The 24,182-nt window shown below is 53.7% G+C and overlaps 2 protein-coding genes across 8 annotated transcripts; one reads left to right on the forward strand and one right to left on the reverse strand.

The window, feature by feature from the left end:
• Nucleotides 1-756: 756 nt before the first annotated feature.
• RBPJL (recombination signal binding protein for immunoglobulin kappa J region like) lies at nt 757-11,668 on the reverse strand. 2 transcript variants are annotated; one of them, XM_004746358.3, is made up of 12 exons: nt 11,455-11,668; nt 9,854-9,962; nt 8,398-8,523; nt 6,950-7,020; nt 6,664-6,779; nt 6,240-6,414; nt 3,990-4,127; nt 3,509-3,618; nt 3,057-3,209; nt 1,501-1,656; nt 1,277-1,380; nt 757-1,189 (listed from the first exon to the last, which is right to left on the reverse strand). In XM_004746358.3, exons 1-12 carry the CDS (start codon nt 11,513-11,515, stop codon nt 916-918), a joined length of 1,593 nt encoding a protein of 530 aa, XP_004746415.1. In that variant the 5' UTR covers nt 11,516-11,668; the 3' UTR covers nt 757-915. The 2 variants fall into 2 exon arrangements, with proteins under 2 accessions (XP_004746415.1, XP_012908720.1); XM_013053266.2 differs by lacking the exon at nt 9,854-9,962 and having other exon boundaries at nt 11,455-11,667.
• On the forward strand, nt 9,801-22,453 carry MATN4 (matrilin 4). 6 transcript variants are annotated; one of them, XM_013053262.2, is made up of 11 exons: nt 9,801-9,930; nt 12,524-12,637; nt 13,535-14,104; nt 14,832-14,954; nt 16,868-16,990; nt 17,084-17,206; nt 17,536-17,538; nt 18,503-18,916; nt 19,058-19,210; nt 21,905-22,012; nt 22,110-22,453. In XM_013053262.2, the coding sequence occupies exons 2-11, from the start codon at nt 12,559-12,561 to the stop codon at nt 22,166-22,168; spliced, it is 1,755 nt and encodes a 584-aa protein (XP_012908716.1). In that variant the 5' UTR covers nt 9,801-9,930; nt 12,524-12,558; the 3' UTR covers nt 22,169-22,453. The 6 variants fall into 6 exon arrangements, with proteins under 6 accessions (XP_012908716.1, XP_004746414.1, XP_012908718.1 ...); XM_013053263.2 differs by lacking the exon at nt 9,801-9,930 and adding an exon at nt 11,774-11,928; XM_045082160.1 differs by lacking the exon at nt 9,801-9,930 and adding an exon at nt 12,197-12,218.
• The last annotated feature ends 1,729 nt before the right edge of the window (nt 22,454-24,182 follow it).

Here is a 24,182-nt window from a genome sequence, read left to right on the forward strand (position 1 = left end):
AGTTAAGATGGCAAGACCTGACCACTGTCCCAGGCACTGAAGGCAGAGGCCAGAGAGCAGACACAGGCAAGGGTACTGTGCCTGGTCCAGCCATCGCCAGTTCGAGGAGGGGCAGATCTTTGGGTTCCAGGGTGGAAGCCGGCACTCAAGGGCAGGACCCTCACGCTCCAGGAGGGGCTTGGTGCTTCCCATGGGATCCAGTGTTCAGGATCGGACCTGGTGGTCCAGCAAGCACCTGCGCCAGGTGGGACTGCGTGTGCTGGGGGAGCCCAGTGCTCCAGGGGAGACCCGGTGCTCTAGGAGTGACCTACTGCTCCAAGCGGACCCCAGAGGTCCAGGCAGTTCCTAGTGACCCAGGTAAGAGCCAGTGCTGTGGGCAGGCCCCGGGGCTCGAGGCAGTTGGCATTCCAGGGCAGCTCTAGCACTCCAGGTAGGAAACGATGCTCCAGGGAGTATTTCAGGAGCCCACGCTCCATGCCTGCGTGGATGACACTACGTGTCTTCTCTTCAAGAGGAGACGCAACCGCTTGGGGGGTAAACACCCCAGACCTGACCTCTAAGAGTGTGTGAAATCCTAGTGAGACTTGGAGGAAGAGAGAGAGAGACAAAGTTGGAGCGATAGGGACACACAAGTAGGGAGCCGTGCATAGTTACTCCAGGAGAGAGAGAGAGAGATTGGTTGCTTGATTTAAAGAGAGAGTCGGACAAACACAGGAAGAGCCACACTCGCGTCTGGACGCAGACACACAGCATCACTCAGGTCATGTCTTGTTGTATAGATAAAGATGAATGAGTGACAGTTTCAATGGCCAGAGCGTCCCCAGACCCAGGCTTTGGCCTTCACTTGGCAGCAAAGGAGCAGGGGCCAGGGCCAGGGAGCCAGAACACCGGCCCAGGCCGGCTGTGGGTGGGGACCTAAGTCTGGATGAAGAGGTGGAAGTTGGTGCGCGTGAACTCGTGGTGGATGCTCTCCAGCAGCGCGTCGGCGTCGGGGGCGGGCTCCGGGGCGCCCGGGGGGCCGGGCCTCGCGCTGTACTCCGGGGTGTAGGTGAAGGAGAAGGCGCTGGGGTAGAAGAGGCCGTCGGCGCGCACCAGGCTCACGGGCACAGTGATGGGTGTGCGCAGCCAGCGCCAGTCGCTGCCGAAGGCGGCTATGTCGGGCACAACGCACACCAGGGACCGCGGGCTCCTGGGGGTGGCACCGAGGTTAAGGCCTCAGGAATTCCGATGACGCGCACCCCCGTCCTCCGCGGCCCAAGGGAGGCGCCCGCTGTACCTGTACATGGTTTCCGCCTCCACGTCCCCGAACCAGACCTTGAGCCCCGAGTGGAAGTTCTCACCGTGGAGTTCCAGCGTGGCCACGTCGCCCCCACCGCTCAGCTGGGGGAGGAAGGGAGCGGGGTGCGGTGGCCGAGAGCCTGCTGCTCTCCCTCGCCAGCGCCTCCGCCGCACCCGGAGTCAGATCCCCGCCCGCCCACGGCCGCCAGCGCCCAGAGTCACCTCCAGGGTGCTGAGGAGGGGCACCGGAGTGACCGGCTCCCGCGTCCACGCCATGCTGGTGCTGAAGGAGAACTCCACCGCCTCGGTGCCGATGATGGTCCAGCAAGAGCTGTCGTTGAGCAGCGCCCTGTTTGCCTCCTTGGGGCAGGGGGAGGCCTGCGAGGAGACGAGGGAATGGTGGTCACCCGCATTGGGGGAGCCAGCATAGTGCCTGAGCCTTTGCATTCTGGGGTCCAGTCCTAGGCTCTGAGCTTTACCTACCCTGTGAGCTTGGACAAGACCCTGATGTTCCCAGAGGCAAATAAGTTCGCTGAACTAGCTAGTTTCTAATAGTCTATTTTCTTTTCTACTTGCTTATTTTATTTTTAAAAGATTTTATTTATTTATTTGACACACAGAGAGATCACAAGCAGGCAGAGAGGCAGGCGGAGAGAGGGGGAAGCAGGCTTCCTGCTGAGCAGAGAGCCCGATGTGGAGTTCTCTGCGAGGACCTTGAGATCATGACCTGAGCTGAAGGCAGAGGCTTAACCCACTGAGCCACCCAGGTGCCCCATTTTCTTAGGATTTTAGAATGTTATTTTTTAACATTGTGCAATTCTACTCTACATTTTATTTATTTATTTATTTATTTATTTGACAGAGGGAGTGAGAGAAATATCTCAAGTAGACAGAGAAGCAGGCAGAGAGAGAAGGGGAAGCAAGCTCCCCACTGAGCAGAGAGCCCGATGCGGGACTCGATCCCAGGACCCTGAGATCATGACCTGAGCCAAAGGTAGAGGCTCAACCCACTGAGCCACCCAGGCGCCCCTATTCTACATTTTTAAAAAATATATTTTATTTATTTGACAGACAGTGAGAGGGGACACAAGCAGGAGGAGTGGAGAGGGGGAAGCAGGCTTCCCGCTGAGCAGGGAGCCCGATGCGGTGCTTGATCCCAGGACCCTGGGATCATGACCTGAGCCGAAGGCAGATGCTTAACCACTGAGCCACCCAGGAGACCCCCCACACCATTCTACATTTTAAGAAAATTCTTTGGGAGGGATTATTGCTCAATAATAATGTTATTTTCTACATAATTATTTTATTTCAACATTCTATGACAATATTATTTTGGGAGTTATACTGCTTAATAATAATAATATTAGCAGTAATAATAATAGTAATTTTCCACATTCTATAATTCTACATTTGATCTTAGCCAAAAGGCCGAGAAGTGATCATTCTATAATTCTATGGCTTAACATTTTATGATTCTGATGCTCTCTGCACAATAATACTCAATACTATTCCTTATTGTGAATTTAAGTTTCGTTCTATAACCTTATCTCTAAACATTCTATGACTCTTAATATTCTCTGGGAAGAAGCATGACTCGATGATATCATTACTATTTTTTCTTCATTCTTGGATTCTGTCTTGATAGTCTGCGGTTCCAACATTCCATGGGAGGTAGTGTTGCTCAGTAAGCAGCAGCCGTGATGGTGATGATCTTATGACCTATGGTTTTCTGTGTTCTGGCTTTCTAGGATGCTTGGTGCCAGTACCCTACCCCTCACCTGGAATTGCACCACCTTGTCTGTGGCCAGGCATAAGTAAGTGCCCACCCCTCCGGGAGGATCACCAGGAAACTGGAATGCACACTTGTGCAGTTGGGAGATGGGCTCGTCCACGTCAAGGAGGGCGCACTGTTTGGCTACTTTGCGGATGATCTACAACGGAAGGGGAGCAGGGCAGTAAGGTGCTTGGATGGCCAGAGGCTGCCCTCCCAGCTAGCTTCCCGCTATCCAATAGCCATGCGGTCACTGGTAGGCTCCTCCTACCCTGCTCCACGCCCCGCCCACCCTTTACCTCCATCCCGCTCCACAAAGCCCGGATTATGCAGAGTGAGAACAGGTGTCTTTAGGCCTTGGGCTCTCAGCCTCTAGCCCTGCCCTTGTGGGTCACACCTTCCATATGCACCTGTGGGGATCCTTCCCTCTCCCCCCAGGAATGCCCTTTGTTCTCATACCATTGGAGGTAGTGTGATGCCTGTGACAGTACAGACAAGTTGCACTAGGGAGCCATAGCGGACGTAGCCTTCTCGAGGCGGAAAGTCCCCCTGAGAACAGTGTTCATCAGCTGGGGTGAAAAAAAGGGAAGGGAAGAAAATAAGGTTTCAAGATTTTGCCCCCAACCCTGCCCTCCTCGCCTCTAGCTCCAGCCCACTTCACACATGGGTCTTATGGGTGGGGTCGGCATGCAGTCCTGGAGGGGTCCTCTGTGGCTATCTTTAAAAATGTTTGCTCCTTGCCCCTCCTGCTTGAGAGGAGAGGAGAGGAGAGGGCTGGACATTGGAGCCAGAATGGCTTGGACCAGTCACAGACTCACTGGGAATTTGGGGCAAGCCTTCATTCCATGGGCAAAGTATACTTTTCTCAAGGGGTTATAGGGAAGGTGGAGTGAACTCATGCATGCGAAGTGCCCAGCCCCGGGCCTGCTGCTGTGGTTACCCAGGTGGAGTGTGAAAGCAGCCCACTGGCGTGCGCTGGCCACAAAAGCCCCGTCCTCCACAGAGAGGTAGCGCGTAGACACGGTCTGGGAGCGCAGGCGGTTGAAGAGAGAGACCTTTGAGCCCGAGGATATGCACACTGTGAGGGGAGGTGAAATCAGCACCCAAGCCTGGCTTGGTTCCTTGTACTTGCCAGACAATTTCTGGTCCCCTGTCCCCTGTGTCAGTCCCCTTATATGCTCCCTGGCCTAGACACACTGGGCTGATTTTATGGTCATTTACCTAGCACCTGTGGTAGTCCTGCTTTTGTGCTTTTGTACTTTTGCCTGTTCCTTTTTTGCTGCAGGGGTATCCCAGCTCAGCAAGTAATATTACCAACTGTTCAGCAAGTGCCTTCTTTCGGGCGGGCACTGTGCTGGGTACTGGGCACCAAAGGGTGAATTAGACCCAGTTTTGCTCTGGAGGAGTTCACGTTCTCAGAGAGGAGGGACATATATATATAAAATTTCAAAATGATGTGGTAAGGCTGGGTGAAGGAGGGCATCCTGGAGGAGGTTATACTCTCAGCTGGGGAGCAGGAAGTAGGTAAGGGTTGCTGAGGGCCTGCGTAAGCAAAGACCATGTGGTGTGAGACAGCAGTGTGATCTTTCCAGGGCTTAGCACTGATCTCTTCCTGCTTATCACTCATGCTTAGAGCCATGGTTTTGTTTTCTGATTGAGCTCTGACCACCTGAGGAGAAAGCACTGGGTCATCTCCCTCTCTCGCCTGCTAGGCATACCGTAGGTGCTCAATTTATACTTAGTCCAAGTTCCCATCCATTGGATAATGATGATAGCTAACATTTGCTGTGTGTCAGGTACTGTTTTAAATGCTTTATACATGCTAGCTCACTTGATTCTCTCAACGGAGCTCTGGGGCAGACATTATCTCCATTCAAGAGAGCTACCTTCTCCACATCGCAAGGCTGGCTGGTGCTTAGCGGAGTCAGGATTCAAACCCACCCATCCAGCTTCAGAATCTGCACTCCTAACCACCACACGATAGCACCTACCTGATACCAAGGGCCGGACAGAGCCTTGCCTGGGTCTGAGAGGTTCTACGGGGTTTTTTAATAGACAGAAAGTAAATATGATGGAGGGACAGGAGCTGGGCTCTGGAGGCACACTGACTCAAGTTCAAATCCTGGCTCGGTCTCTTCCTAGCTGGGCAATCTTAGCCGAGTCACCTGGATTGTCACCTGAATTGTGATAGGCCCTAGGAGTTCATAGGAGTTCATTACATGAATGGATGAATGTCCCAGAGCTCCTTTTCCTCATCCCTGACATAGGAACAATGATAGTACCCACTTCAGAGGGACACGATGAATATCAAATAGGATGATTCGTCTTAATGTTGTCCAGGAGAGCTCCACCTTTCCCTAGGTCTTCCCCCACCTCCCTGCCAGGGTAGAGGTGATGTCGTCATTGTTATTCAGCCCGACCCCCCTCTCAAAGCCCCCAGCCCTGGGATTTGTCACTTGGCATCTAGGGCAGTGCTTATTTCAAACTGTCTCTTTGAGAAGCGATGTGTGTCCTTCTCCCCTGCTAGGCGGTGGGTTCCTCCAGAACAGACACTTGTCCTTTCTTTACAGGGACGCGGCAGCTAGCACAGAGCCAGGCCTACATCAGGCACTGAATTGGTACTTTTGACTAAATTTCCGTCACTTTTAATTAATTTGTCTTGGGGCGCCTGGGTGGCTCAGTGGGTTAATCCACTGCCTTCAGCTCAGGTCATGATCTCAGTGTCCTGGGATCGAGTCCCGCATCGGGCTCTCTGCTCAGCAGGGAGCTTGCTTCCCCCCCCCCCCTGCTTGACTTTCTGTCTACTTGTGATCTCTCTCTGTCAAATAAATAAATAAAAAATCTTATAAAAAAATTAAAAAAAAAAGTTCACCTTTAATTAATTTGTCTTTAGCTCAGTACCTGCCGGCCATTTTTGTCTGCTCTGGACGCCCGCTCCCGCCCCCTTTCCCAGGGTCTGGGCTCTGTCCCCTTTCCTCTCTGCTCTTGCTCCCCTAGTCCCCTAGTTTCTCTTTCTCGGACCTCCGCCGCACCTGCTCCCTCAGACCCCGCCCCTCTTTCTGCCCAGGCTCCACCTCCCCCGCTCTGGCCCCACCCCTCCAGTCTAGGCCTCCGTCCTCCCCAGTTCCGCCGCTCCAGACCTGGTGGCCTATCCCCGCCCTGCCCGGCGCTCACGCCCCGCACGGCTCACGGTCGGTGTTTTTCAGCGACTGCTTCTTCTGCGAGGGCTTCGAGATGACCTTGATGAGGCGGCTGTGGAAGGTGCCCAGCTCTCGGCCCCCTCTGTGCACCAGACGCAGCACCAGTCGGAAGTGCTTCCTCTTGTCTGCGTCCGAGATGTACAGGGTCTTGGCGCAACCGAATTCCTACGGGGTGTGCGGGCGCGGGACCGTCTTGTCCCAGCTCTCCGCCACCAGGTCTGCCCCATCAGACGTGACATGAAGCCCCACGATCCCAGCTCCCGGGCTCACCCTCGGGGCAGAACCCCGGTTCTCCCGCCTCTCTACCTATCTCTTGGCTTCTTCGGGGAGGGTGATGGGTGCAAAGGACCCCTCCTCGCCGAGGGAGGGGCAGGGATGGGAGCAGGAATCGGCCCTTGTCCCGTGCGCTCTCACCCTGGAGTCCGGCTGCTCTTCGAAATTCAACTTTTGCGTCTCGGCGGCGCTGCCGGACGTGCCGTCCAGTCCCATGTAACCGCAGACCGTGGGCCCGGTTTCCCCTGCCTGGTGGGCTGGAAAGGGACGCGAGCGGGCTCAGGAAGGACTCAGGTGGCAGGCAAGCTGAGTCCTCGCCGCCAGAGGGCGCGGCGACACTGCGCCTGCGACCCGCCCGGCTCCCAGGCCCCGCTGTGCAGTCCCCCAGCAGGGGGAGGCGCCGGGCAGCTCAGGAGTCCGTCCTCACCTTGGCCCTGCACTGGCTTCACTCTCCAGCCGGGACCTGCGAGGTAGACACAGGGCGGGGGGCAGAAGAACCTGCGGAGACATGCAAACAAGCGCAGGACTCGCACGTCCGTCCCCCACTTGACCTTCTCTAGACTTCTCAAAGGCAGCATAAATGGTTCCTCCAATTTTCCCACCGCCCTCCCGGGGCTTCTCCATGACCGTGGACCCCATTAACATCTGAACTTTCTTTTATCACTTCTTCCACTCAACCCATTAATCAGCCCTGTCTCCTCCACATTCAAAACATATCCAGAGGGGCGCCTGGGTGGCTCAGTGAGTTAAAGCCTCTGCCTTTGGCTCAGGTCAAGATCTCAGGGTCCTGGGATGGAGCTCTGCATCAGGCTCTCTGCTCAGCAGGGAGCCTGCTTCCTCCTCACTCTCTGTCTGCCTCTCTGCCTACTTGTGATCTCTGCCTGTCAAATAAATAAATAAAATCTTAAACACACACACACACACACCCAGAATCCAAGGGTCTCTTACCACCTCCACCTGAATCCCAACAGCTGTCAGTTTTGCCTGGACTGCAGCATCAGCCCTCCGAGGCTCTCTCCCCTTCCACCCCCCACCCCAACCTGCTTTGCACAAAGCAGTGGCACCGTCTTTTCCTTTCTTTAAAAGCCCTAGTCAATCATGATGCTTTTCTTTCTAAAACCCTTCGGTGGTTTAAATTCAAACTCCTCACATAATGTGGCCCCTGCTTTACCTCTCTGACTTTAATCCCTGTAACATCCCTCTCCTTTTCTATTTCCAGCCCCTCTGACTTCTTTTGCACCAGAATAGGCCAAGCTGGTACAGCTTCAAGGTGTGTGCATTTTCTTTTCTCATTAATGGGAGCACACTTCTCCTGGATTTTCTCCAGTCTGAGTCTTTTTTACGTTCGTCTCAGGTCAGCTGTCACCTGCTTAAAAGGCCTGCCCACCATCTTGACATTTCTAGCTCAAGTGTCCCCCTCCCCCGCCCCCGCTTCAGTTTCTGCTACATTATGCTATTCTATCACTCTTCTAGCTTTTCTCACGATCTGGAAGGATCTTGATCACTGATCTGTGGGGAGTTTGTGGTCTGTCTCTTGCCCACTACAGTGAAGATGCCTTGAGAGCAGGGGCTGTACCTGGCACCTGGAGATGTTAGGTGCTGGGCCCAGTGCTGTCCAGCGAGTCTGGCACCTGATAAATGCCCACTAAGTCCTTGGTGAATGACAGAAGGAATGAATGGATGGATGGATGAGTGAGTGGGGACTGTGGAATCACAGGAGGTTCCAAAGTGGGAGCTAGTAGGGGCTGATGAAAAAGGCTAGTGATTGGCCAAAAGTTGAGCCCCGAGTCCTCCCCAGGGTTCTAAAAGGCACCAAACTGGGAGGCAAGCATAGAGTGGAAGGTGGCCGCTTGGAGGGGCTGCTGAGGCACCTACCGCTTCTCATTTCCATAGGACTTCTGGGCTACCTTGGCGTGCAGGATCCGCACAGTCTGCGCACCCTGTTGCTGCAGGCACTGGCGCACGCCTTCCCTCAGGACCATCACGCGCTCTGGGGAGGACCTGGGAGTGGGGGCAGGCCGGCGGGGCAGCAGCGATTGTTAGGGGAGAGCGGGCATGGACCCCAGCAAGCAGGCTGAATTCAATGCAATGCATGGGGGCAAAGGACTAATTTAGTTCTGCTTCTGACCCCCCACCCCACGCCCTCTTCACTGGGGATCAGGGAGGGGAAGCGTTAGGCAAGAGAGGGGATTTGGGTGTAAGTTTGGGTGTAAGTCATGGGTTAAATTCTTAGGTTGCCAGGTACTCAATGAGGCCAAACGGAACCCACCGCCCACCAGGACCACCCAGGCACCACTCCGCAGGTCTGGCGCTATGCCCGTGCCCCGTGCAGCCTGAAGCACTGCGTAGAAGCCCCAGCGGCACAAAGGCCACGCTGTGCCCACCTTGGGATGGAGACTGAGTATGGGAGGGTGCATGGTTTCCTTCCACTTTGAGGGGGCCCACCCCAGTGACATCTTGATGCGAGGGAGAAGAGTTTTGCTGGACCCCCGGGGCCCAGAGTGCTCTCTTGCTTGTCCTCAGAAGCTTGGAAACATGGAAGCCCCCCATCCCCCAAAGTGTCCCCAGGATTTTGGGGGGGAACATTTGAGTCCTTCAGGGGTCAAAGCACCCCTCCTAACCCCCTTTCTCCCAAGAGGAGGGGCCTGTTATTGTCGTAGCCTTCCTTCCCTTAATTACAGGACCTCCACGATCAAGGGACTGGGCCAGCCAGAGTCCAGCGGCCTGGGGGTTTTGGGGAGCGAGGGTGGTGGGCTGGCCCAAGGCTTGAGCAATCGCAGAGATACGATGGGGGAGTCTGCGGGGGCAGAGATTTGAGGGACCACCAGCGGATGGGGCCTGGGGAGCCATGCACCCTGCGGCCGCCCTTCTGAACCCTTCACCCTTGCGCAGGACCGGAGTCCGGGGCTTCCCCTTCCTCCTGGAGGGGGCAGCGGAGGGCAGGAGCCCGGCCGCGCCCTCGAAAGCGGGGCTCGGCAGCCGGCCGCGGGAGCCAGGCCCCGCTCCGCCCCTTGGGGCTCTACTCCGGGAAGGGCCTCAGAGGCTTCCGACACATTCCGGCGGCCGAGAACGGAGCCGCCCAGCCTCCCGCTGGGAGCCGAATTCCGACCCCGCAGCTCGCGCCGCCGGCTCCCGGGGTGGCAGGCTCAGGGGCGCCGCGCTGGCCCCGCCCCAGCCCTCGGAGGAAAGGGGAGCGCTCGCTGCGGGTGGGAGGGGTCGCTGCCCGCGCTCCCCCTCCCCACCGCCAGCCCCGGGTTAAATGCGGCCGCCGCCTCGGCTCGCTCCAGCCGCCTGGCAGTCCCCACCTCGGGCACGCTGCCTGCGCCGTTACCTGGTCCAATTGCCCGGGAGGCTCCGCCCGTGGGCTCCGCTCTGCGGCCGCGCCTCCGAGCTGTCCGGAAGGCTCAGGTGAGTCAAAGGGCCTGGGGGCGCTGAGGGGTCTGCGGGGGAGCAGGCGTCAAGCCAGACCGGGCGACCGTGTTTTACCGCGCTGTACCACTGACGGAGCCCCCATCTGACTTGTAGTGCCCTTCGTCATTTCTGTGGGGTCCTTAACCAAGTTCAACCTCCACCAACAAGGCCACCATGGGTAGGGGGACTTCCACCCAATCGCCTCCCTCGAGGAACCGCCAAGAACGTCCCAGCGGTGTTTATTCTTCAGCCAACTCTTGGGGGGTTATTCACAGACCTCTCCTCCCTTTCGAGCCTGGTGTCCGCACCCTCAGGCATTTCTGAATCTTCCCAACTTTAGGATTAACCCCTCAGAGAAGCGCAGGGCTCTAGTGTCAGACCTGTCACTCCACTGCTGTGTGGCTTTGGGCAAGACACTAGTCTCTGGACCTTACTTCCCCCTCCGTGGAATGAGAGGGTTGGGAAGGTGATGGGCTTTGAGGCAGTCGCTATTTTAACTCTCTAGGATTTCTGGGGTGGTGGTGGTGGTGGGGCGACATGTGGGCTCAGGCCAAGAGCAGGATAAGGGGGAATCTTAATCAAGATTTGGACCCCCGAGGCTTCTGCAGGTGGGGAAGAACGGGAGGTGACAAAGGTCCCTTCTCTTGGGCCCCTCACGCCCCAGAGGTGCTGGCCCTGGCTATGGCCCAAGCTAGGGAAGGCCTTCCGCACCCTCCAGTTTCCAGCGGCAGCTGACACATCTGGCTTACTCAACCTCCCACCACGGGCCCTGCCAGAGGGATTTTTGTTCTTCTACTAGGCCTGAAAGGCGAGGGCGGAGAGGATCTGCGTCGGAAAGGCCGCCTGGAGTGAGCGAGCTGTAGGCACCCGACCTTGCTCAGAATAGGCCCATTCACGGAATTGGGGGAGGGAGGTAGAGGGGCTGCGGTTGGGTTAAGGCAGCTGATCCCCTCTGCCAAGAAACGAGCAACAGAAAAACGGCTAAGGCAGGGGTGCCTGGGTGGCTCAGTGGGTTAAAACCTCTGCCTTCGGCTCAGGCCATGATTCCAGAGTCCTGGGATTGAGCCCCACATTAGGCTGTCTGGCTGTCTGCTCTGCAGGTAGCCTGCTTCCTCTTCTCTCTCTCTCTCTCTCTCTCTCTCTCTCGGCCTGCCTCCTGCCTACTTGTGATCTCTGTCTGTCAAATAAATAAATAAAGTCTTAAAAAAAAAAAGAAAAATGGCTAAGGCAGCTTCAGCATGGGGCGGGGGTGAGGCGGGGTACAGAGCAGTAGGAGTGGGGTACAGAGCAGTAGGAGGAGATGTAAGGAAGAGAGGTTTAATGACTCCGAGGAGTCAGGTTGCTAGGCAGCCAGGCAGCCCAGAAGGGAGAAGGGAAGCCAGGAGTCCCGGGTTCTAGTCGCAGGTTCCTTTACAGCTTGGCGGGCAGTCTTCTTGGGCCTCAGTTTCCCCATCTGTACACGGAAATCCTTCGGGATTATCAAGGGCCGTCGCCAAGGGCAGTGGAAGAGTGAGCGCTCACCTGTTGCCCGTACAGGGTCCATGGCCACACTCGGGCCCCACTCACCGCCCTCCGGGCTCATCCAATGCAGCTGTCCCCGGAACTCTGCGCGCCCCTGCTTCTTGGCCCTTGTGCGGGATATATCCTGCCCCGGGCTTATCTCCAAGGCCTCCGGGCTCCCCGCCACTGTTTGCTCTGGGCAGGGGCACCTGCTAGGCAGATGTGGGCTTCCCACGGCCACCTAGCCAACGCAGCCAGACCCAGGAAGACGCCCCCTGGCGGCCTCTCCTGAAAGCAGGAGGGAAGCGGAGGCGCCAAACTTGGTGGCGGGGTTTGGCCCGGATCGGTGCTGCGGATCCCCAACCCTCACTGACCCGTGAAAGGGCGCGGCTCTCCCCGGCGGCCTGAGGCTTGGCGATGCATGTTTGAGTGTGTACATTCGTGTGTGCGCGCGCGTGCGTGTGTTGGAAGGACGGCCACGCAGAAGTGCCGTAGGTGAGGAGGGGAAGGGGGCGAGGAGGGGGAGTGGCTGGCTTTCGTCTGCAGAGGTTCTCCCGGGAGGAGGGCGCGCGGAGTGGAACACGCCGCTGGTTTGGGGAACCGCTTCAGCATAGGACTGTACCGTGGTGAACCACTTTCTTGCCAAGCGACTTTGGGTGCCGGAGTTTACCTTTTCTGTGACTGTTTCCTTATCTGTACAATGGGAACCGTATATAGAATTGCCAAGAGGATTAAATGTCCGAGTGCATAAGAAGCATTTAACACTGTGCTCGGTATTCAGAAAGGTCTTTTTTCTTTTTCATTTATTTTTGTTTTTGTTAATTTTTTGAGGGTCTTTTCTTTTTAAATGTTTTATTTTTAAAATCTACTTTCTATTTATTTACTATTCTGCAATTCGGCAGACTAGAATTCCTTGTATTGCCCAGCACTGTAAATGCAATATTTTTTTATTATGACAAACTTCAAACATACACAAAGGTAGAGAGATTAGTTTAAAAAAATCCATAATTCTTCTCCCCCTCCAAGTGCCCATCACCCAGAATAAGAGTTCCGTAAACATTGCTTTGCTTTTTTTCTTTGTACCCTCCAGGCTCCAACACTTCTGTTCCCTGCCACTCAAGCGCCATGAGGGGCCTTCTGTGCTCGCCACTGCTCATGTTGCTGCTTTTTCTCCAGCCCTGGGAAACCCAGCTCCAGTTTGCAGGTGAGTGGGGCTCAGCCCTCACCAACAGGGGGAAGGGAGCAAAAACTGTTTTCCCTCTGCAGCCAGCTAGGTCTGCTGGGGAGAGAAAAAGCAAAGGTTCTGAAATCATAAAGGGGCTGGGTTCTAGTTCACAGCTTCCCCTCTCTGGGACTCAGGTTTCCTTACCTGTAGGATGTGGCTTAGAGGTGACAAAGTTGTGCTCACGCAAAACTGCCCATTGGTGTTTAATTTAATTTAATTTAATTTTTAAAAGATTTTATTTCTTTATTTGACAGACGGAGATCACAAGTATGCAGAGAGGCAGGCAGAGAGAGGAGGAAGAAGCAGGCTCCCTGCTGAGCAGAGAGCCCAATGTGGGGCTCGATTCCAGCACCCTGGGATCATGACCAAAGCCGAAGGCAGAGGCTTTATTTAACCCACTGAGCCACTCAGGCGCCCCTAATTTTAAAAAGTTAATTAAAAAATCAGGAGACTTCACATACAAATCCCGATTTGGGACTTCTCTTGAAAAATCCAAGGATCTGTTAACTTGGGGTCCACGTTTGGCCGTAGGAGGGATACGGGTGTCCGCCAGCCTAACCCAACCAGTTCACTCATTTATGTTACCTGCCTGATCCCTATAGACATTTGAGATTGCCATATCCCTTCACCTACTCCCGAATTGTAGAATACCTCTTCAGAACATCCCTAAGAGCTGTAGGATAGAGAATTGGGGGAAATCTGGCCCAGGCCCTTAGCAAATGCTAAGTGAATGTATCTAACTCGCATCTGCTAGGTTAATTCTGCGCTAAGCGCTGTGACCCCTGGGATGGCACCACTTCGCCCTGGGTTTCTTGGGGATCTCCTCCAAGATGAGGTTTTGCAGACCTAGGAAAGTCCTTCCTGATCTTCTCGAAGGTCCCAGGTGTCGGACGGGACCCCTGGATTTGGTGTTCGTGATTGACAGCTCGCGCAGCGTGCGCCCCTTTGAGTTCGAGACCATGCGGCAGTTCCTGGTGGGCCTCCTCCGCGGCCTGGACGTGGGGCCCAATGCCACGCGCGTCGGCGTGATCCAGTACTCGAGTCAAGTGCAGAGCGTCTTCCCACTCGGCGCCTTCTCGCGACGCGAGGACATGGAGCGCGCCATCCGCGCGCTGGTGCCGCTAGCTCAGGGCACCATGACCGGGCTGGCAATCCAGTACGCCATGAACGTGGCCTTCAGTGTGGCCGAGGGCGCGCGCCCGCCGGAGGCGCGCGTACCGCGCGTCGCTGTCATCGTGACCGACGGGCGGCCCCAGGATCGCGTGGCTGAGGTGGCGGCGCAGGCGCGCGCCCGGGGCATCGAGATCTACGCGGTGGGTGTGCAGCGCGCCGACGTGGGCTCCCTGCGGGCCATGGCGTCTCCCCCGCTGGACGAGCACGTCTTCCTCGTTGAGTCCTTCGATCTTATCCAGGAGTTTGGCCTGCAGTTCCAGGGCCGGCTGTGTGGTGAGTTAGGGGAGCCCTGGAACGAGGCGCGCACTCCCCAGCCGCTTGGATGCGCCTTCCCTCCATGTAAATAACATTCCGTCCCGGGAGGCACCGCCCACTCCTGCGTTAGCTCCGCCCACCAGATGGTGGCTAGGCGCCGGGCTGCCGCAGGCTGTTTCAAATTCCAGCTCTGCCCACTTTTGCTTAGGCTTCGCCCACAAGAAACAACATTTAGTGTGCCTGCTCACCCGGATGAGCTATTGTGGTTTACCACAGGCCTAAGGTCAAACTCCAAAATCGCCCTCGACACAAAAAGCACCGCCTTTCGAAGCTGAGAACAATCGCCCACCCGAAAGAGCCAAGTCCCGCCCACATGGGCATGGCCCCGCCCACTGACACTTTAGTTCCTCCCACAATGCTGCAGGTCTGGCCTAGTCACGCCTTGAATTAATTCACCCACCTTGATTTAGTACCCCTCCACCTCCTCTGTCTTGTCCCTGAGCATTCCTGCCCTCTGTCACTGACGCATTTAGCCCGGTGACCCCTTCTGAGCCTATTCAGGGGAGCTACACAGGCCCTGTTCTTTCTCTAAGCCCTCCCATCTGGCCTGGCCCTCTCAAATGAGACTTGTCCCCTCTAAAGTTGTACTTGTGTTTGGTGCCTTCCTCTGACCCCACCCAGCCTTTTCTTGTTGGAGGGTTCTGCCCATCTGTCCCTCGCTAATTCTACTGTTGTGTGTCCTCAGGAAAGGATCTGTGTGCTGAGGGGGGACATGGCTGCCAGCACCAATGTGTCAGCACCCCGGGCACGTTCCACTGTGCCTGCAACCCTGGCTACCAGCTAGCTGCAGATAACAAGAGCTGTTTGGGTGAGAGCTGCCCCTGCCCCGAGTCTTCTGTGGCTCCCTATTGCTCCAGGATTAGACCAATGAGTCTGGAAGGGCTTTTGGAAGTAGAAGTTCAGTGCCCTTACTTTATGGGTCCAAGAAAGGGACAGTATTGCCTGCAGCCACACAATTCCTTGATGAAATCTTGACCCACACAGTTAAGTGTGCTTTTTACATCATTCTTTCCTTTATTTCAGCCTTGTCTCCTCCTGGCCTCCCAAACTTGTTTGTGAATTCTCACATGGATATCTTCTTACTGTTTCTGTTACTTAGACACTCCCTGGTGCGGTCTTCAGTTAGGGTCTCCATACTCCTCCCTACACCTCTATATACACTGTTCATTTCTGCTTCTGCATCTCAGCTCTTTCTGAGCTGCCCTTGCTACTTCTTTCTGCAAATGCTTCAAGGCTTGGTTCTTCATTTTTGTCTTCTGAAAAGCTATGGCACACTATGCCTTCCTTAGACAAATGGAATTTGCTTTTTTGTGTGTATGTGTCCACTCCTTTGATCATGATGGCAGCTACCATTCACAGAGTACCGATTTAGTATTAGACAATGCACTTGAAGCTTTCCATATATCAACTCTCAGTCTCATGACAACTGGGGAAAAGAAGTCATGTGTTCCCAATAATGCAGATGTCAGCTGGGGTCTTCTTATTTCCAGAACTTAGAAAAGGCTGCCGTGAAGCCTCATGTGATGACTTTTGAACATTTGAATCATTCCCCAACATCTCTGGGAATTCCCCAAGTGCTTACATTCTATGGTCACCTCTCGTTCTGAACTTCTGGGTCCTCACTCAATTTCTCAACCCGCACATGCTTTTCTTGTTTTATGCATGTAAATCAGCCTCTTCTTTGATTTGCACACTCGTGCACACAAGGACACGTGTGTGTACATGTAAGTTGTGCATATGTCCATTTTACTAAAGATGGGGGTGGACAGAGGTGTGAGTTACATCTAAGTAAATTCAAACATACACACATGAAACAAACACCCACTATTAATAATTAAATATTAGACACCCTTGATCCCCAAAGTCCTGTTGCCCCATTAGAAGTGATTTTTCACTGGCAACCTCAGTCCATGCAGGAACTCATGCTCACTCTCTCTCTCTCTTGTTCATCCTCTCTCCACTCCCATCTTTTTTCTAGGAACCCCAAATTCTCACTTTTTTCATGCCCGACAATCTGTATCTCCCCAGTTCCTATTTTCCAGCTCAGCTCTGGGCTATCTTTGCACATCTCAACCATCAAGATACTCAGCAGGCAATAATAGTTCACCCTCCTTAGAAGGAAGTTGTAAATAGCAATTGTTCTCTTCCATTATATTCCCATTTTGCAGATGGAGAAATGGAGGCTCAGTAGGTAGTGGCAAAGCCTGGTCCACCTCTGCATCAGTGAGCATCTTGAGGGCAGGGGCTCTGTCTTCTGCAATTGTCAATTCTGGTTCTTATGCCTGGCTTAGTAAGGGGCACATTAGGAGGCAGCTGGGTTTTGAGTCAGGAGAGCCACCTGGCCCACTAGGAAATCGGAGATGCCTGGGTACCACCCCAGACTAATTAAGTCAGGATCTTGGGGGGTTGGGGTCCAGGCATAGGTATTTTTTTGAAAAGCTCCTCCAATGACCATTCTGTTGGGGCTGAGAAGTGCAGCCCCTTCCAGGGCACGTGCTGACCTCACCTCTTCCTCAGCCGTTGACCTGTGCGTTCAAAGGACCCACGGCTGTGAGCATCACTGCATCAGCTCCCAGGGTCCTATTTCTGTCGCTGCCGAGCTGGCTTTGTACTCCAGCAGGACCAGGGAGTGAGCAAGCCCCACCCCTTGCATCCTGGACTGAGGTCCGTGATGGCTCCAGTCAGAAGCGACACCTTGTTCTTGCTCTTCCTTCCCACCAGTCGTTGACCACTGCAGCTTTGGGAACCACAGCTGCCAGCATGAGTGTGTTAGCACCTTTGGTGGGCCACAGTGCTACTGCAGAGAGGGCCACGACTTGCTGCCCGATGGGAGGAGCTGTCAGGGTGAGGAGGGGTCTCTTGCGTTTGTGCAGAGGGGCAAGGGATCTTGGCTGGCGGAGTCCACCTTGATCCATCCTGACTCATCTCTCCTTGAAGCCCGGGACCTCTGCAATGGTGTAGACCATGGATGCGAGTTCCAGTGTGTGAGTGAGGGCCTCTCTTACCGCTGCCTGTGCCCTGAGGGCCAGCAACTCCAGGCAGATGGCAAGAGCTGCAACCGTGAGTGATGAGTGGGAGGGTGTTCTGTCTGCCCCCCCCCCCCCCCCCCCCCGCCTTCCCCCACCCCCCTCTCCCCGCCCACATTATGAGCATCCTTGATTCTGTGGCTCAAGGGTGTGCTGGGAATGTGTGAGTGTTGGTGATGGTGGGGTGGGGGGTGGAGGGCGTGCTGTATCCGGCCTCCATCTCTTTCCCCTCAATCCTCTACCCTGCTGTCATGGTTAATATCAAAAATACACATTTGCTCCTATTTCCTCCTCGCTCGAGAGTCTTCTGGGCTTGCCAGTGCCTGCCCCTGGATGCTGATGCCTTATCCCTGAGTTTTTCAGATGGTGGGTGCAGACACCTTAGTGAATAATGAAATCAAATTAAATTTTTTTAAAGGAGAAAACAGCTTACTGCATGTGGAAAGAATAACTATTGTTTCATGAAATTTAATTATACGTGCGCATCCGAAGGGTATCCTGTTGTACTATTATTGAGACTGTGGGGTGCGATCAAAATTTTGAAACCACTGCCTCGCCTCATCTCAACCTGGTCAGCAGGTCTCCTAGCACACCTGTTCCTCCTGGAAGAACAAATCAGATGTTACCACCTCCATGCAACCTTCTTGCCCAACTCCAGGAAGAGAGAATTATTCCTACCTTGGGCTCCCTAAATGCCCCTCTTCTAGCACTTTCCTTGGCTGTAGCATAGGGCATGTCTGACTGCTCTGTTCTGGCCTGATTTCCTTTGGATCCCAGTTATGTTAATTTGTTGTTGTTACCCCCTTCAGGGCCTAGCGAAGTCTCCAGTTCAGAACAGGGGAGGTAACTTTGTAGAGTGATTTAGGAGCATGGGTTTTGGGATCAGACCGAGCTGGCTTCAAATCCTGCTCAGTCACTATTAGCTATGGAGTCTGGAGCAAATTATCCTTCAGAACCTAAGGTTATATAAAGTGGGGATAATACCTAAGATTATTGGGAGGATTGAGAAAAAAAATATATGAAGCACCTAGCCCAATTCCTGGCACACAGTAAGCTGTCGAATAATAATGTTTTTGTTTTTATTTATTGTTGTGATTGTTTATATATTAACAACATATGTTTTTCAATGTATATTATTTTGATAAATTTATTATTGTCATAAAGTTTTATTAATTTATTATTATTACCATTATTATCTAGTATAGTGCCTGGCACAGGAAGGACTTCGCACATGGTACCTGTTATGTAATAAATGTGAATGACCAGGTGGGTAGAGGGCAGCTGCCAGCACAGGATCGGGCCCCCCGTTGAAGCTCTTCTCACCTTACAGGGTGCCGGGAAGGCCACGTCGACCTGGTTCTGCTCGTCGATGGCTCCAAGAGCGTGCGCCCGCAGAATTTCGAGCTGGTGAAGCGCTTCGTGAACCAGATCGTGGACTTCCTGGACGTGTCCCCCGAGGGCACGCGCGTGGGGCTGGTGCAGTTCTCGAGCCGCGTGCGCACCGAGTTCCCGCTGGGCCGCTACGGCACCGCGGCCGAAGTCAAGCAGGCGGTCCTGGCCGTGGAATACATGGAGCGCGGCACCATGACGGGGCTGGCGCTGCGTCACATGGTGGAGCACAGCTTCTCCGAGGCGCAGGGCGCACGGCCCCGCGCCCTCAACGTGCCTCGCGTGGGTCTGGTCTTCACCGACGGCCGCTCCCAAGATGACATCTCGGTGTGGGCCGCAAGGGCCAAGGAGGAAGGTGGGCTTGCGCGGGACGCACTGGCCTGGGGTTAGGTGGGATGTGGAAGGCTGGAAGGCGGTCTTAACTGAGGCCTGGGGCGCCCCCCGTGTCTCTCCATCCCCCCCACCCCACCCCGCCCCGCAAACCCCGACCCTGTAGGCATCGTCATGTACGCTGTGGGCGTGGGCAAGGCGGTGGAGGAGGAGCTCCGGCAGATCGCCTCGGAGCCCGCAGAGCTGCACGTGTCCTACTCCCCTGACTTTGGCACCATGACGCACCTGCTGGACAACCTCAGAGGCAGCATCTGCCCGGGTGAGCGCATCTGACTTCTCTCAGTGCCCAGCCTCCTAGCTTCCTCTCTCCTATCCAGCCCTGTTCCCTTGGTAGAGTTATAGCTAGGGGTCGGACTCACTAGTTAGACCCCTGTTACTCCAAGTGTGGTCCCTGGACCAGCGGCAGACTTGTCACCTGGTGGCTTGTTAGAACCGCAGCATTTCCAGAGCTCTCCAGACCGAAAGAATCAGATTCTGTACTTTAACCAGACCCTTGGGTGATTCCCAAGGACGTCAGAGCTAAGCACTAGACAGGGCTGGCTTCCTGCCCCTCACATTAGTGGGTGTTCACAGTAGTCTGAGGAAACTTTTTCCAAGGCATGCCAGAGTCCTTGCTAGCAGAGTCACCTCACATGTTCTTTTATGACGTGTTGGAATTCAACTACAGGGAGCCGGAAAAGTGACAGGACTGAGTGTTCCAAGTCTGCAAAGACATGTATTTTTTATTTTTTAATTTTTAATTTTTTTTACAATATCGCCCATAAATTCAGTCCCTCTACTTCATCTGGTGCTCAGTTGAAGAAAAAAGGACCAACTCTCTATGTGGAGGAGAAGCGGGCTGTTGAACCTGTGTACTGTACTTCACAGATCATATAGGGAACTTCTCGGGGGTAATTTTTACCACAGAGTCTTCAGACTCTAACCCAGGCCAGATGTGACTCTTTCACATTACCAGGCCCCTCCAGAGCTAGGTTCAGTAGCTGGCCTAGTTGGGCTGGCCTAGAGAATCTGTAGTTTAAAAAAAAAAAACAACTTTAAAAATATATATGTACATACACATACATACATTTATAAAATACATATGCATATACATATACATAAAGTATACACATGTAAACACCCAGGTGTATGTCTGTGCATATACATAATACACATACACACCTACCTCCCTCTGTCCCTCTTCCTCTCTCTCTCCAGGCTAACTCTAAGAATTCGCTAGAGTATTGTGGAAGCACTGGATTAGCTGCTCTGTCAGGGCCCTTCCAGTCCTGACGCTTATGTCCCCTGCAGTGTGACTTTGGGCAAGTTACTTAACCTCCACCCCTACCATAACTTCCCTCTCCTGCAACAGGGGTGCCCTGGCTGCCCAAGCTTGCTTCCAGCTCTAAAATTCTAAGAGAAATCTGGGGTCCGTGGTAAGGCTCTTCACCAATTGGCTGTGTGATCCTGGGCAGATCTTCCCCTTTCTTTGGCCCCTGGTTTCCCCAGCTGTGAAGACAGGCATCTTTGCAGGACCTTATCAGTACCATTGATACAGCAATCTGCTAAGAGTCCAACTAGACTAAGAAATTGCTCTTAAATCATAAGAACAACTCTTTTGTGAAGGTATTGTGCTGTTATATGAGAAAGGGCACCCATTTACAAAATTTTGGTGAATCTAAGATACCGCCCATTATGACTTCCCATTATTTTATATATCGCTAAAAAAAAAAAAAAAAAAAAAAAAAAAACAGGTGCCAGATTTAATTGTAAGGCACATATTTTGATTTCAGGAATGTTGAAGTGTGTGCGGAAATAGAGTTGCATCACTGGTTTTTGTTTGCTTGTTTGGGTCAGTGGTTTTTATTTTTATTTTTTTAAAGATTATTTATTTACTTATTTGAGGGAGAGAGAGAGCACGAGTGAGAGGTAGACACAGGGGGAGAAACAGTCCTTGATGATCAGGGAGCCTGATGCAGAGTTCGATCCTGAGATCATGACTTGAGGCGAAGGCAGATGCTTAAAATAACCGACTGAGCCACGCAGGGACCCCTGGATCAGTGTTTTTTAAACATCAGTGTGGAGGGTTTAAAACACCATTTGCTGGACTCCAACCCTAGAATTTATGACTCGGTAGGTCTGAGGTGGAGTCTGATAACTTGCATTTCTAATAACTTTCTAGGTGATACTGATGGTGCTGGTCCAGGGACCACACTTGGAGAATTACTGGTCTAATTGAAATACACAATAATGTATATACTTGAACTAGGCAATACACTAGATCTTCTCTCTCTAATAAGGTGGAAACACGTGCCCACTTAAATTACTTTTAAAAGTTCAAAATTTTAGTTCTTTAATCACATTAGCCACATTTCAAATGTTAAATAGCTGCACGTGTTTTGTGGGTATGCACTGGGCAGACCAGAGACAGACGATTCCCATCACCGCATGAAGTTTCATTTGGAAAGTGCCACTGTCATTTGGACTCTCCCTACTCAAAGTGTGGTCCCCAGACCAGCAGCACCAGCATCCCTCGGTAGCTAATTAGAAATGTGGAGTCTCAGCACTTTGACCATTCAGAATCAGAATCGGTATTTTAACAAGATCTGGTGATTGCACAGAGCACAAAGGTTTGAGAGATACTCTTCAAAGATGTTCACACACGCGCGCGTGCGCGCGCGCGCGCGCACACACACACACACACACAGTCACACACCATAGAATCCTCAGCACCACCAATAAATAGGTTTCCCACTGTACCCATTTTTACACACAAGGAAACTCAGGCTTAGAAAGGTTGCGTGAGTTTTGCAGTATTCACGCCTGCCTAGCTGGTATTCACCCCAGGTCTGTTTGAATCCGAAGCCCACATACTCAGCCACAGGCGGGTGCAGGTGTATCCGAGGCCCTTGCCAGGGCCGGCTCGTCCTCCTGCAGATTCTCATTCCCCTGACTTTCTGTGCCCTGCTGGCAGAGGAGGGCATCAGCGCGGGCACAGAGCTTCAAAGTCCCTGTGAATGCGAAAACCTCGTGGAGTTCCAGGGCCGCACGCTGGGGGCGCTCGAGAAGCTGACGCAGAACCATATCCTTTGAGGGCGGAGGGGAGGGGAGGGGGGCCGGGCTGGAGCGCGGGGGTGTAGGAACCCCCGAGACCCCCAGCGGCTTCCTTAACCGCTCACTGGCCCAGCTGACGGCGCGCCTGGAGAATCTGGAGAACCAGCTGGCCACCCAGAAGTGAGGGCCGCCGGTGGCTGGGAGCCGGGCAGGAGCGCGGCCCCGCGGACTGTGCCTTCGGGGCGCCGTCGGGGCACCGGGGGGGGGCCCCCAGGACTTGGGCTCTCGAGAAGGGGGCGCTGGCGGGCTCCCCGGCGCTGCGCTGGAGCTGGCCTCGCCTGGACCAGAAGCCGGACTGCGGGGGACCGAGGGGGCGCTACGTCCGCACGCCCTCGCTGCGTGCTGCGCTCAGTTCTTTGTTGGATTTCCTTTATGTTTTTTCTTTAAAAAAATTTTTTTGTTGTTGTTGTTTTGTTTCCACGGGGTCGGTTTGTGGGTCTTGCTGGGCCGCCAGGGGGAGGGGAGGACAGACGGAGCGCGCTCCGGCGGCGCCGGGGCGGCGGCTTCTTGGAGAAAGGCGCATTGTGCGGGGGTCGGGCTCGGGGGCAGGGGGCTGAGCGCTGCTTTCCCCCTTGTTTATTCAGCGGCGAACAGACGGCTCCTTATGTGGGCTGCGGGGAGGGCGGAGGGGCTCAGCGCGCACCCTTGGGGTTTGAGCAGGACTGCGCCCCTCCATCCCCCAGCGGATGGAGCGCTTCTTTCTCTGGCCGTGCTTCTCTACTGGTGACTCCAGATTGGGCTGAAAAACTGCTAGAACTGGGTTGGGGAGTCGCTGAACTCCTAAATGGACGGGATGGGCAGTTAGGGTGAGTGTCGCTTGGATACCTCCTTCCTCCACTACGAAGGAAGAAGAGAAGGTATCAGCCAGGATTTCTAGCCAGAGCAGCTGCTCAGGCTGTGACCCGCCCTCTTCACCCCTCCCCCGCACCCCATAAACAAAAACAAAAGCCAACCCTCTATCAGGAGAGAGCCCAGGTGCATATAAGAAATTGCTAAGACTAAAATACTCCAGTTCTCCAGATTTTGGCCATTTACTCTGGGTTTATTTCCTTATCTGTAAAATGGGGCTTGAAATTGTTACCCCCAGGCATGATGGTGAGAATGGAGGAAATTATTCCAAGGCATCTGAACTGTGCCTGGTACGTTAGGCCCTCAATTAATGGTAGCTATTAATCTTAACAAGAGTTAACATATTTTGTCTTGGGCATTACTCCAAGTGATTTGCAGATGTTTCCATTTTATCCTCAGACAACCTTATGAGATAGGAATTATCGCCTTTATTATCCCCATTTGATAGGGAGGAAACTGAAGCATAGAGAACTTAAGTAAGTTTCCCAAGGTCACAGAACTACTAAGAAGCAGAACCAAGGTATATTAGTTTCCTGTGGTTGCCGTGACAAATTGTCACAAATTCAGTGGCTTTACACAACACACATTAATTACCTTATAGTTCCGGAGTTCAGAAGTGTAAAACAGGCAGGCAGGGCTGCATTGCTTCCGAAAACTTCTGTTTTCTTGCCTTTTCCAGCTTCTAGGAGCTCCCGATTTCCTTGTTTTGTGGCCTGGTGTCACCTCACCTTCTGGCATCACACCTCCTTCTGGGACTCTGACCCTCCTGTTTCCATTTTACAAGGACCCTTGTGATTATACCCAGATAATCCACACTCTCTCCATCTCAATCTTTGACTTCATCACTGCTGCGAAATCCCTTTGCCACATCAGGTGACATAGTCACATGTTCCAGAGACTAGAGTGTGGACATCTTTGGCGGGGGAGGCGTGGTTGTTATTCTGCCTACACACGGGTCTGAAGCCCCACACATTGACCTCAGAGCAGACCTCTGAAGCACGTCGATGCCCTGCACATTGCTAGGCTTGAAGGGGGGGAGAAACATAATTGAGAAAATCCCATGGTGGGGACAGGTAGCTCACCCCTGAGGCAGTGAGGTGCCCCCGACTATCCCTGCAGCAGAAGGAGGGACCTTCAGGTGAGAACATGGAGCAGGTGTGTAAGGGCAGGTAAGCTGAAAGAGATCCTGGAGGAGGAGGCCCGGAACCCAGACCAAATTCATGGCTGGAGTTTCTGCATGGCACACGCCGGTGGGTCAGGGGTGACTGGAGTATGGGGGAGTAGGATGA

Source organism: Mustela putorius, unplaced genomic scaffold (assembly GCF_011764305.1).
Source record: "Mustela putorius furo isolate JIRA1106 unplaced genomic scaffold, ASM1176430v1.1 tig00000592_pilon_pilon_pilon, whole genome shotgun sequence".
NCBI classification, from domain to species: domain Eukaryota; kingdom Metazoa; phylum Chordata; class Mammalia; order Carnivora; family Mustelidae; genus Mustela; species Mustela putorius.

Bases quoted from the DNA above. Each gene is read 5' to 3' on its own strand.
- MATN4 (XM_013053262.2), top strand. From the start codon at position 12,559: ATGAGGGGCCTTCTGTGCTCGCCACTGCTCATGTTGCTGCTTTTTCTC. The intron at 14,105-14,831 runs GTGAGTTAGGGG...GTGTGTCCTCAG, and splicing joins GTTCCAGGGCCGGCTGTGTG to GAAAGGATCTGTGTGCTGAG. The intron at 22,013-22,109 runs ATATCCTTTGAG...TTAACCGCTCAC, and splicing joins CGAGAAGCTGACGCAGAACC to TGGCCCAGCTGACGGCGCGC.
- RBPJL (XM_004746358.3), bottom strand. From the start codon at position 11,515: ATGAGCCCGGAGGGCGGTGAGTGGGGCCCGAGTGTGGCCATGGACCCT. The intron at 9,963-11,454 runs GTGAGCGCTCAC...GCTCCCCCGCAG, and splicing joins GGACCCTGTACGGGCAACAG to ACCCCTCAGCGCCCCCAGGC. The intron at 4,128-6,239 runs GTGAGCCGTGCG...CTCCCCTCACAG, and splicing joins GTCGCTGAAAAACACCGACC to TGTGCATATCCTCGGGCTCA.